Source organism: Leptonotus elevatus, chromosome 17 (assembly GCF_054856555.1).
Source record: "Leptonotus elevatus isolate MCC_2025b chromosome 17, RoL_Lele_1.0, whole genome shotgun sequence".
Taxonomy (NCBI): domain Eukaryota; kingdom Metazoa; phylum Chordata; class Actinopteri; order Syngnathiformes; family Syngnathidae; genus Leptonotus; species Leptonotus elevatus.
The window spans coordinates 1,974,197-1,986,509 of NC_141255.1; the positions used below are offsets into that span (position 1 = coordinate 1,974,197).

General features: G+C 43.2%; 2 protein-coding genes across 3 annotated transcripts; one reads left to right on the forward strand and one right to left on the reverse strand.

Annotated features, from left to right (window-relative positions):
- The first annotated feature begins 1,493 nt into the window (after positions 1 to 1,493).
- Positions 1,494 to 8,683, forward strand: LOC147159167 (CD9 antigen-like). 2 transcript variants are annotated; one of them, XM_086058847.1, is made up of 7 exons: positions 1,494 to 1,659; positions 5,532 to 5,634; positions 6,893 to 6,990; positions 7,624 to 7,800; positions 7,907 to 7,996; positions 8,089 to 8,172; positions 8,262 to 8,683. In XM_086058847.1, exons 1-7 carry the CDS (start codon positions 1,591 to 1,593, stop codon positions 8,325 to 8,327), a joined length of 687 nt encoding a protein of 228 aa, XP_085914973.1. In that variant the 5' UTR covers positions 1,494 to 1,590; the 3' UTR covers positions 8,328 to 8,683. The 2 variants fall into 2 exon arrangements, with proteins under 2 accessions (XP_085914973.1, XP_085914975.1); XM_086058849.1 differs by lacking the exon at positions 1,494 to 1,659 and adding an exon at positions 3,021 to 3,194.
- A 47-nt stretch (positions 8,684 to 8,730) lies between these two features.
- Positions 8,731 to 12,312, reverse strand: cwf19l1 (CWF19 like cell cycle control factor 1). The gene is made up of 14 exons (XM_086058841.1): positions 12,185 to 12,312; positions 11,948 to 12,032; positions 11,779 to 11,863; positions 11,608 to 11,709; positions 11,323 to 11,537; positions 11,129 to 11,244; positions 10,980 to 11,064; positions 10,106 to 10,261; positions 9,900 to 10,035; positions 9,739 to 9,818; positions 9,458 to 9,667; positions 9,143 to 9,262; positions 8,983 to 9,080; positions 8,731 to 8,918 (listed from the first exon to the last, which is right to left on the reverse strand). Exons 1-14 carry the CDS (start codon positions 12,205 to 12,207, stop codon positions 8,774 to 8,776), a joined length of 1,656 nt encoding a protein of 551 aa, XP_085914967.1. The 5' UTR covers positions 12,208 to 12,312; the 3' UTR covers positions 8,731 to 8,773.
- Between the last annotated feature and the right edge of the window lies 1 nt (position 12,313).

The window sequence follows — 12,313 nt, forward strand, 5'->3', positions numbered from 1 at the left end:
TCTAGTGGTGAACTAATAGAATGCAGCAACCTAAGTTAGAGGAAACACGCACTTTATGGCGTCTCAGTGAGACCACACAATTTCGTATGACTACCATTAATTGTTACATTCGCTAAGTTTGCCTCCTTTGGGTATCCGTAGCAGAAAGAAGGCGGTGAAATATGTCAGCCGCCTGAAAAACGAAGCGCGACCAAAGTGATATAATTACCGATTACTAGACCTACGATTATATCACGATTGATGTAATGGAGATTCTTGAAATTAATGGAGTCTCGCGCGTCAACTTTTTTTTATTTTCTTCGCTTTTTAACGGCAAGACGTGGGCCCAATTTTGCCGTATAATGTGCGCATAATGCTCATTTTGCGTCCCCCCCAAAAAATCTGAATATCATCACTCAAATGTGTTAAATAGTAAAGAGGACAAGCAAGTGTTATTCGATATTTTAAGATGAAATAAATGATTTAAAATAATGCAATTTGATAAGTCGCCACAAGAGGGAGACATGGCGCCAGTGCGCAGGTTTAAATGACGTGTGTTGAGTCACGTGATCAACTCTCTAATCATAAATGTTTCAATTTAGCAATCACACAGGGATATTGTTGTGCTGCGGTTGCACATTTGTGTCGTTGACTTCAACGCGGAAGCATGCAGAAAATGTCCTCTCCACAGCCCTCCCTCACAAACACGCGCGCGCGCGCACACGCGCGCGGAGAGTGAGAGGAGCTGTGAAGGGAAGCTTTGTGAGGACATGAAGGCTGACTTGTTTTGGGCAGGAAAAAAAGGAAACACACTTGCACAGCATGAAGGTTGTTTGTCAAAGGGGACACTCACTCTTTTGTGCAACCACACACAAAATCTTTCAGGTGTTACAAGAATTACTTTGCTGAGCCACAAGGACTTCAAATATTCTCTTTTCCAATCAAAGTATAATGCAGGTGATTTATTAGCACAAGATTCATTTTGATGACTGTACTTCTTTTTTTATTTTATTTATTTTTCTGCATTTTCGGCATAAAAGTTAAAATCATGTCAGGTAAGTTCCGTCCCGTTTGTGTCCAATGCTTTAAGAACCAGAAAAAAATCCCTCACAACTTTATTATTATTATTGTTGTTGTTTTTGTGAACAACTATCCTGTCATCTTTCTTTTTTTTGCCATGTATTTTTATTTATTTATTTATTTATTTATTTTGCTTATTTTACTGCACATACACATAAGTGTCGTGTTACATTTTACCCAAATTGTCAGATTTAATGTAGTACACAACTAGGAGTAAAAAAATAATAATAATAATTCTTGTACCAAAATGGTCGAAAGTGGTATAAACAAAACATACTATTGAAAAGTTTCGTTATATTTACATTAACAAGGGAAGCGAGTTGCACACAAGTGGTCGTCATGGGGCCACATGAGGGTTCGGCAAGTGTTCGTGTGCTTTTCAGCTGCGGTTGAGCGCTTCCGGAGAGAGCCGAAGAAAGCCGAGCGCTTACGAGCCCGGGCCACGCCCTCAAACGGCAGCAAGATGCTCAACCGTCCGTCCGTCACTTTCAGTCAGTTTGTCAGCTGAAGAAGAAGAAGAAGAAGAAAAAGATGACTGCCCTGAGCAGCTGGGAGATTTGCGTCAAGTACGCCCTCTTCGTCTTCAACTTTGTCTTCTGGGTGAGTCAAAACCGCATTTGTTTTGAATATCTTATAATTGCAGGGATGAGCTCAAAAGTCAGCGTTAGGAATTCTCATCCAAACTGAACGACTCAATGTCAAAGGAAATAAACAATTTATAACCCTTAAAATCTGGCGACAACGGATACATAATACACAAATGTAGTTATGTTAATGATTACATTTGATTAATGTACTTTTTATGTAGTTGCCATGACCCTGTAAAAATGACTGTGTTTATTTTGTATGTGCTATTTTACATGGTTTTAGCGTGAATTATTGGTATTGATTGCTCTTGCTGATGTTTGTAGTTTTTATGTTGAAATAGGAAGCCCTATATTTATAATATGTTTTTAGCCTCAGTAAAGCTTTGTACTTCTCTCGTGCGCCAAATACGTTCAATCAATTTGGATATAGCCTATGTGCAATCTTACAATTTTAAGTTGTTTGTTCTGTTCAAGTACACATTTACTGCTATTTACCTATTTTCTTACAATGCGTATACAGCAACTTGATCATTTCCATAGTTCTATTTTTTCTTTTCAAAGTACATGAAAATTTAATAGCTATGTTATTTTATACATGATTAATATTAATATTTTGTATTTTTCGGTAACTACTCGTTACTTTTAAAAGTATCAGCTTAATGTGAATGTAAAAAGTCTAAGCATAATATTCACGCATGGCACGAGAGTAATTGTGACTCAAGTCCACTAGATGGTGCCATTTCGCTTCTAATTGTCAAAGTTGTATTTATTTAGTGGGCGTTGCAGTGGTTGTTTTGTATTTTATATGACCCGCGGTGCAATAAACAGTCTTACTAGCTAAATTAACAATGTTTAAATGTATTATTTGAACGTCATTTTGTTAAAATATATGTTCACCTCAGTCCGTTTTCTTATTATGTTGCTTTCTGACATGTTTAACGGCAATTACTTAAAAAAAAAAACACATAACTGCAACAATTTGAAACATTTGTGTCACTGAACATCATCTGACCAATTCATACGTGCAATTTTGCTACATTTGTGTCATTTAAAAGAAAAAGCATGATGTTCAACAATAGTGTCGGTTTTTTGTTATCTCTTGTGCTGAAGTGAAGGAAAGACGTGGGAGGATTTTTTTGTATTTTTTTTTTTACGCGGAGACATTTGAGGGAAAACAAAGCTGCTGTTGTCACTCAGATATGAGGGAGGAAACCACGGAAAGTCATCGTCATCATCTAAATGCGGTACCATGTCAATAATTATATTTAAATATGCTATGCTGATTGCCATCACCTGGCTCGCCCCCCCCCCCCCCCCACCCCACACGAAGACCCGCCCTCCTCCCTCTCACTTCTCCAGGTGAGCAAGAGCAGGGCGTGGCTCCCATAGAAGAAACTTTCCTCCTTTTTCGCCCGTTCAATCAAAAGCTGTCACAAGTGTGCGTTCAAGTGTTTCCACCTTTTGGATGAGTTAAAAGTCACGTCGGTCATCATGGGCTTTGTGCAGTGCGTCAAGTACCTGCTCTTTATCTTCAACTTCCTCTTTTGGGTACGTCAAACATTTGTTTCCGCAAGGTTCGTTTTCGCTTGTGGGCTTTGACTCTTGAGCAATTAGCTGAATGGTCTCTGGTTTCCTTTTTTGTCCTTATTGTGTTGTACGACTCGGTTCCCCGCGAGGCTCCGGGCCTCGTGGTTCACATGTAGTACACAAATGTTTCATAGAGCCAAATGAAGTGGTTGTTTACTTCTGCCATTACAATTCGAAGTCACTTGGCTGCTTTTGTTATTCACACGAGGGCCATTTTGTTTTTTTCCAAAAACAAAGTGTGCTAACTTTAGTAATTCCCTCAGCATGTCGACCAGGTATCTTTTGTTCTTCTTTCTATGCTAATGATGGAGATGATTTTTTTTTTTAATTCCAATAGATGAAATATACTTTCGTCATTCAAAGTAGAACTTTATAATTTATTGAAATTATGACCGCTTTCCATCTTTGAGACAACTTTAAAATAAAAAATAAAAAAAGGGGCATTAACCTTCAACAATTGTTTACATGAAGTAACACATCTTTAAGTTAACCAGAAAGGATAATTTGAAGTATTAAGGCCAATTAAATTAGCTTTATTTCGTACCACTCACTGCTGCCATCTGAATATGAAAAAGTCGCAAGTCAAGCTAGCATTGTGTACATTTTAGTTTGGTTCTGTGACATTTCTTGCATTGTAAAATGTTTCTTGTCTGGAAGGTTGCGAAACGCTTTCTTTTTTGACGTGCGTAAAGTGCAAGAAATGGTGTCAAGTAACGGGAAGGGCGCCGGGAGGCTCCAAATAGCAATTAGTGGCGAGGGAGGGTGTCGTCCTCCTCATCATCATCATCATCATCATCATCATCATCATCATGATGGCTCATATCCCACGAGGCTCGCCATCGGCATCATCGTCATGGGAGTTGTTATGAGGAGACGTCAACAATGTTTGCTGCTTTCTGAGGAGACGGTCGACTCATTGTGGTGACAAATAGCACAAGTTAAAACAATCCTGCTCCGACAACATTTAGGGGAAGCAGCGCTAGCTAATACTCGGCTAGCATTCACATTTCCTGTCAACAAGCTGACGTTAGCCGTAGCTTCTACGTTGCTAGCATGACTTATTGTCATGTTATTCGTATGGAGTTTTATGTTGTTGTTGTTGTTTTTTAGAATGAGCAGTCAAAGCAGAGATCCCTTTGTTGGCATTTAGGGAAAGACCAATTATCAGCAGGGCGATATTCAGCATTTTGACGAATATCGGCATCGGCCTTTTTCTAAAATCTGGCCACCAATGTTCAATTTTAAAACTGTTAGTTTCAGGGAACTATTTAATTTTCAGTAAACGTTACAGGAGATGCTGCTGATTCGCCGCACCTTCTGTTTTTGTTTGAAATGAAATTAATAGTAAGATAACTGGACACTTAACATGTCATGTTTTTTTTTACATTTGGGAAAACTTTATTTACAGTACAAAATAGGGCGCTATTTATTTGTTTACATTTGTATTTAACTTTTGAAGACAGGCTGCTGATCCTGGGAGCTCCTTGAGATAAAAAATAAAAGCAGATGTCTATCGCCTAAGATAAATAAAAAAAAAGATATATATAAATAATAACATTTTGCAAATCTAAAAAATTGTCCAATAAACATCAATAAAGACATTTCAACAAAACTAAGAATTTGAGATTGGGGTTTTTAAACAGCAATGTTTGCTCGTTCAGAGGAAGTGAATATCAGCTCCAAATATCAGGTATCGGTCCCCTCCACTGCTAATAATCAGTATCGGTCCTGAAAAGAAAAAAATCCTATCACACTCTAATTTTGATTGATCTCTCAAGAATATTGTCTTGTGTGAAAACATTCAGCACCGGCTCTACCAAATGGAGACAGAACAAAGACTCTTCTTTCACCAGAAAGCTCGTTTCTCACCATTTCTGTTCTATAGTCATAAGCGGGACCAAAACGTGGAGAAAATGAACTTTTTGTGAAAAAGACTGACTTTCTAAGCAGCAAAATTTAAGACCGATTGCTTTTGATGTATAGCCTGTAAATCGGACTTAACGCTTGTACCCGCGAGTGAGTCTGGGCCACGGAATTTGTATTCAAGTTGGCCGGCCTCAGCGTCAATGTCAATGCGTGACCGGCGGCCATCTTGCGTTGCCACTCGCCAAGACGGCCTAACTTGAATACTTTTGATTTCTTTGCAGCGTTTTTACGTTTCGTTTCTTACAATTGCGTTGGTCCAGGTAGAGCATGTTTGTCTTCATTCCTCAGTCAATAACGGCGGCTCTCATCTGTTAGCGTCAATTGTTGTTCAGTCGATTTGCGAGATCAATTCATTTCCTTCTTGCTCTGCAGTTGGCTGGGACGGGCGTGTTGGCCGTGGGACTATGGCTGCGCTTCGACAGCAGGACGACGGGACTGTTTGAGGGCGAGGACTCGCCCTCCGTTTTCTTCACTGGTAAAAAAACGAAAGGCCTGCACCGGTCTTTTTTTTTTTTTTTTTTAGACAATCACAAGTCAGAATAAAGCAAAAGAAGACACAATGGGAGATTTGAAAGGAAAGTCGAGTCAAAAATGTTCCATGCGGCTTCACTCGTCAAAACGCGCTATTCTGATTTAATATTGTTTGTGGAATTTGAATTGAGCAGAAAATTCCACCTGACTCAGAAAATGGCGGGTGAGCCGTGATTTGTCATTACCGGATCACTGACGAACTGTGATGTCATTTTCAGTCAACAGCAAGTGGCAAAATGGCCGCCTTTGCATAATGTGGAGAAAATGGTCGCCAGGATGTTCTGGATTTTGTGAATCTTGAAGTTTGATCGATGCTTGATTACATTATTTGAACATATGAAAATAAAAATATATATTATTAAGTGACAATCATAAAAATCAAAATAAACTTTATGTATATGACTACGTAATAAAGCCGTCAACCCAAATAACAAAGTTGTGAGGTGAGCGCGGGCACCCGAGGACAAGATGAGGCGGCCCGCGTTGACAAGTGCGGAGTTGTCCCGGCTGGCTCCAGGCGACGCGCTCCCTCCGTCCGCCGCCGCCGCCCACGCCTGGCGGGCAAACAGCGGGCTCTTTGTTCCTGGCCAGGAATGCGTCTTTTGTGGCGGCTCCTCCGCAGCGGGAGGGGCGGCGACCTCCCCGCCGAGGTCCTTGTGGCCTGTTGACGCTCAAGGACGTGCCACAACAGATTCACCTGCTGACCTCGCCTTAAAAAAAAAATGTTTTTGGGACTGAAAACAAAACCTTTATTTCAAATACTTCTACTTACACATGACACCAGGAAGCCACAAGATGGCAGCAACACGATTCCAAAGCAATTTTCACAACTCAAGTTGAATTAATGAACAGAGGTGGCAAGTCCAGGTCCAAAAAGTAAAAGTCCTGCCACATTTTGGCATTAGCCCCAGGTAAAGCTCCCTAGCTCCCTAGCTAGCTAGCTAGCTCCCTAGCTAGCTAGCTAGCTCCCTAGCTAGCTCCCTAGCTAGCTCCCTAGCTCCCTAGCTAGCTCCCTAGCTCGCTCCCTAGCTCGCTAGCTCCCATGGTGCTTCTTTACCTTTTAAGGAGCTAGCGAGCTAGCATCAGGGGCCAAAGCATGGCAGGGCGTTTACTTTCTGGACCTGGATTTGCTTCCTCTGTGAATGAATGAATGAATGAATGACTGAATGGGCTAACGGGCTTAATTGTGTTTGTGCTTGCAGGTGTGTACATCCTGATCGCAGCTGGAGCGCTGATGATGGTGGTCGGCTTCCTGGGATGCTGCGGGGCCATCAAGGAGTCGCCGTGCATGCTCGGATTGGTCCGTTTTTTTTAACCTCTCTCGCTCTTTTATTAGAACTAGGCGATTATAATTAAAAATATATATCTTTCCATTTCATTAAATAATTTGTAATAAATTAAGAATATATGTATTCATGTGATTGTACTTTAAGTGCACTCATTTCCCATGTATTAAAAAAAAAAAAGGTTACTTAATCATAACTACCACTAATGGCTAAATTAAATGGTTAAATGTCAGGGTTTTTTTGTGACACAATTGTGAAATGATGCTCTTTGAACAGTTGAACAAGTATTAGATGAATACAATTCAAATTAATTCAAAATTTTAACGTAAAAGTATTTAAAAATAAATGAATAAAATTCAAAAAGTGAATTTTGATAAACAATTTTATATACTCTTAAATTTTCATAGTGTAATAGTTGAAATTGTTTTTTTGTTTTTTTAATACTTTTTATTATTGCAAATAAATCAAATATTAGAAAAAAATATCCTGTCATTTCATTAATTTAAATATAACTCGTTTTCTATATATTATGTATTTTAACTTTATTTTTTCCTCTGAATGATCCGTTTAAATCATGAAGCACCGACGTTTGTGCGCTTCCGCCTTCGCGTTCGGCTTCCTGAACCGAATGGTCTCGTCTCTTGCAGTTCTTCCTGTTCCTGCTGCTGATCTTCGCGGCGGAGGTGGCGGCGGGCATCTGGGGTCTCTCCAACAAGAATGTGGTGGTGGAGGAGGTGACGGAGTTCTACAAGCAGACCTACACCAACTACAGGGACACCCGGCAGGAGGCGCTCAAGGAGACCCTCCGCCTCATCCACTTCGGAGTAAGAACCGCAAACTGTTTGAACAGCGACCGAAGTCGTCCGTCGGTCTTGTGGGAAAACGCTCGGCGACTTCCCCGTTTTAACGCCGGCGCTTTCCTGCCCTCAGCTGAACTGCTGCGGGCCCACCGGCACCGTGATCGATGCCGCCAAGGACATCTGCCCCAAGAAGGAGGGACTGGAGTTTCTCGTTACCACGGTAACCACAAGCTGACCTCCCACGGAGACCGTTCGAGGACATCCCATTGATTGACCCTTTTTTTTTTTCTGTTTGTTTTTCGCCTGCGTCAGAGCTGCCCAGCCGCCATCGAAGAAGTGTTCAACAACAAGCTGCACATCATCGGCGGCGTGGGCATCGGCATCGGCGTCATCATGGTGAGTGAGACGAACGTGGCCGGCATTTTAACATGCGTTTTCACGCACGCACGCACATGCCAACTTTAGCTTGTGACGTTTGTTTTCAGATCTTCGGCATGATTTTCAGCATGATGCTCTGTTGTGCCATCAAGAGATCCAGAGACTTTGTTTAACCCCCCTTCCCCCCCCCCCCTTCCCGCCATGCGCCTCCACCCACCTACAGTTTAGTAACAAACGTTTTTTTTTGTTTTTTGTTTTTTGTTTTACTCGCGAATCGGGACGCACGCAGGACGGCCATCTTGGACGCGTGAGCGCGTGGCGGCTCGAGTCAGCGACGGTTCAAGTCACACTTTTCACCTTCTGTGTTGCACTCGGCGCCAAAAAAGCGTTTTCAGTTTGCTCGTCTTCCTGACGGGCGTTTATGTACGAAAACACGCTAACATTTAGCCTCTTTTATTGTGACTAACGTTTTACGTTGTTTACTTTTTGTGTTGGAACTTTTTATGCCAAATAAATGAACTTAAAATTGTTTTTAATTGTGATGACGTTCAGCAGCACGTTGGATGACAAATGAAGTGTTTTGAAAATCTGTTTATTTACAAAAAAAAAAAAACTTTATTTAGTCGCCCCAGGCGAAGTCGAACGGCTGGAAGGCGTCCCTGAGCTGCGCGCACGCCGCCGCCTCCTCGGCTCGGCTTTGTTTGCACTCCTTCCAGTCGGCTCGCGTGGGAATGTTGAGCAGCGCCTCGCTGGCCAGAACCTCCCTGCCAACAAACACCGTCAAGCGGCCGCCGTGCGGGACAATCGGCACAAGGTGGCGCTCCTCACCTCCCGAACTGCAGCGGGAAATTCCTCTGGATGCGATAGAAGAGCTTCTCCTCCGAGTTGAGCTCCACGTAGAAGTACGGCGTTCCGGGCGGGGCGATCTGCGCGCATGGACGGCCGTCGCTGTGAGTGCGAAATGGCCAAGCGGCGCGGTGCGGATTACCTGCTTGAGATCGCTGTGTTGCGGGATCTCCATCAGCTCCATCTGCTGCTCCTGAGCCTGCACCACGAAGGCCTCCTTGATGTCGCCGGTGGTGCAGCGGTCCAGCGGCACCGGGACCACCTGACCACAAAACCAACTCGAAACTTTTGCACATGTTCATTTGGACCTCGAGTGGCGATTGTGTCTCAAATTGGACACTCGCTTCGCCGGCAGGCAGGCCAGCGCTATGAAAACGGTCGCTGCCCGGCAACCCGTGACCACCCTTAAGACATTTGAAGCCCACGTGTCACATGTCACCGATGGCCTCCGTCGTACCTGAAGCTGCAGGTGCTGGCTCCTGTAGTTCCTCTCAAAGAGGACGCAGCGCTCGCCGCGGCTCTTGAAGAAGCTCCTGAGCGCCGCCTTGTACTTGTCCATCTCCTGCAGAACCTCGGACGCCAGCTCCACCGTGGACTGGTAGTGTCCGATGGGCAGGATGAGGACGTGTCCCGCGTTCAGCCCACCTTTGGCCAGCGCCAGGTAGCACTGCGGCACGAGGTCACGTCAAGACTCCGGACGGCCGCGGGGGTTTCCCGACGCGCGTACGATGTACTCACGTGTGTCCCGATGCTGACCACCAGATGTTTCTCCACCTGCGGACTCGCCAGGCAGAACCAGCACTCGCCGGGAGGAAGAGCTACACCAGAATATTTGGCCCATTTAGTACCAGGATGCTCCCATTTTTTTTTGGGAGGTTAATTGATCTGATGCGATTTACGTTGCTTGCGAATTTGTTTGCGTCCCATCCAGTCGCCCTCCGGCGGCCTCTTACGGCCACGAGCGCCGCCGCCGCCGCCGCCACGTCCGCCCCCGCGACCTCCACTGAGGTCAAAGAAGAACTGAGTGGTCGGCTCCTGGTCGGGGACAAGCGGAGAAGTCGCGTTAAGTTGGCCGCAGGCCAGCGTCACGTCGGGGTACTCGCACCTCCTCCTCGGCGGCGACGCCCAAGCTGGTCTTCAGCGTCTCCTTCTTGTCTTTGGCGATTCGCCGGTACGGGTTTTCCGTCACGTCCTGCGGCTGTTTGACGAGTTCTGACGGATCCATCGTCTTCATGGGAATGATGTTGAAGGCGTACAAGTACTGTGCAGACAAACGTTCATTTTTAACCATTTATCATAGTTACATTTGAATCAAACTAAATAATTACAACAAAAGTATTTGTCTTAAATTATTTTAATATTAAATACCAAAATAATTACAAGAAATAATTTAAAATGTAATAATAATTGTAAAGTACACAAGCTTTAATACAAAAACAAATTCTTATTGATTCATTACAGAATTAAGTTTAAAATGACCATGAATTTTATTAAATGTACAAAAAAATTGACATGAAACTAAATGGTACTTTTACAGATACATTTGTTATTTTTCCAAATATAATTGTCAAAAGATTATTTAAACATACCAAAATAACAAGAAATAATTTTAAATAAAAATGCATGTAAAGTACACAAACAAATGCAAAAAATAATTTCTTATTGAATTATTTAACTTACAGAATTAGTTTAAAAATGATCATGAATTATTTTGTTCAATGTGTAAAAAAATGTTTTTGACATGAACCAATATGGTAATTTAACTTTTGCAGATACATTTATGCTATTTTTTCCAAATATAATTGGCAAAAGAATTACATAGCTAAAGATGAATTATTTTTATTAAAATGTGAACTTATATCCAAAATGCATGAAATATGCAAACAAAAACCATTTTCCTCCCTCGTCTAAACTGTCCTATCTGTTAAAATTATTTTTAAAGTAACGACGTTAGCAGAACAACAAAAGAATCGTCGCACCTTCTTCTTGTCGGGGTTGTTGACGGTCGCCAAGGCGATGAATCGAGTGACATGCCTCGCGTTTTCCTGCAGAACCATGTGATTCCTAAAGAGTGGGAAAAAAGTAGAACATCAACAAGGACTCATGTTTTATTTCTTCTTCAGCTCACCTGTAAGGTAACCTTTCATAGTGAGCGCCCTCTAGTGCAGCAAAGTGGTATCTCGGCTTCAGTTTGTCGGCCAGTTTGGCCACGGCGCTGCTTCCGCAGGACTTTGTGTTGACTTCCTGTCGCGAGCGTTTCATTTATTAGTTAAACAAAGAGGACAGGCAATCTACAAAATGGCTGTGCTTTTTAATAGTTACCGGGTTGTTTGCGTAGTGCCACACCCCCTTGGGCCACTGCGAGGTCAGCAGGATGTCGACGCCTCGGAACTTACTGCTGGCGGTCAGTGGGGCCAGTAGGGCTGTCAGATCTTTTGGAGTGAAGCAGTGGGAGGGCGCCGGCTCCTGCGGGGCCTCGCACCCGCTGACATAGGCGATTTGCAGGCCTGACACCCCTGTGAACACGCCGCGGCGACCTGGAGCACAGGGACATGTTTGCAGAAGCCCGGACCCAAACCCGAAGCCCGACGGGAGAGTATTTCTTACCCAAGTATGTGATGTTTTCAGCCAGCTCACAACCGTCTGCGCTCGGGAACTTCTTGGTTGTTTCCTGACTTCCTGCCCCCAGGATGTACGTGTGGATGGGAGCTGAGGAAGCACAACGGTTGACCTTAAATGCATTCATGATATGTAAAAGCTTAAATGTGCTGTTTGTACCTTTCTTTGCTCCACTTTGGTACTGCTGCCACTCTTCCTCGGCTTCCGGCGTCGATGCAAAAAATTCTCCAATGCAGAGAAGAAGCTGTAGCAAACTCAATGTTTACACACGCAAGCAGTATAAAATGCTGGACTGAGATCTGGATTGTGTGGTGCGCTTCCAGCTCACGTCAAACTGTCCCGTCTTCTTTTGGATGCTTTGCACTCTGTTGAAGAGAATTCCTAGCTTGCCTTCGACGTCCCCACACACCAAGCTGCAAAAACAACAACTTGAACACTACGAATCTACAAGAACGTACAGCGTGCCAAAAACCGATCGTTCAAGCCTGTGATAAATAACATTGCATGTTTAGTGCTAGTGTATGCTCACTATAAATTAGCTTGAATGTTTGCTGGTGTTACTTACACTCTCACCGGTTTTTCTTCCATTTCTTAGTCAGCTGGGAAGCTAACTGCACCTTAGATTTCTGCAACTTGAACGTTCCGTACGTATTTAGATTCCGGTGCAAACAACGACGGAACAATAAAAAAAAAA

Excerpts from the sequence above, each read along its gene's own strand:
- LOC147159167 (XM_086058847.1), top strand. The coding sequence starts at position 1,591 with ATGACTGCCCTGAGCAGCTGGGAGATTTGCGTCAAGTACGCCCTCTTC. Across the intron at positions 5,635-6,892 it reads GCCCTCCGTTTTCTTCACTG|GTGTGTACATCCTGATCGCA; the intron begins GTAAAAAAACGA and ends TTGTGCTTGCAG. Across the intron at positions 7,997-8,088 it reads TGGAGTTTCTCGTTACCACG|AGCTGCCCAGCCGCCATCGA; the intron begins GTAACCACAAGC and ends CGCCTGCGTCAG.
- cwf19l1 (XM_086058841.1), bottom strand. The coding sequence starts at position 12,207 with ATGGAAGAAAAACCGGTGAGAGT. Across the intron at positions 11,065-11,128 it reads TATGAAAGGTTACCTTACAG|GAATCACATGGTTCTGCAGG; the intron begins GTGAGCTGAAGA and ends CCCACTCTTTAG. Across the intron at positions 9,819-9,899 it reads CAAACAAATTCGCAAGCAAC|CTCTTCCTCCCGGCGAGTGC; the intron begins GTAAATCGCATC and ends ATTCTGGTGTAG.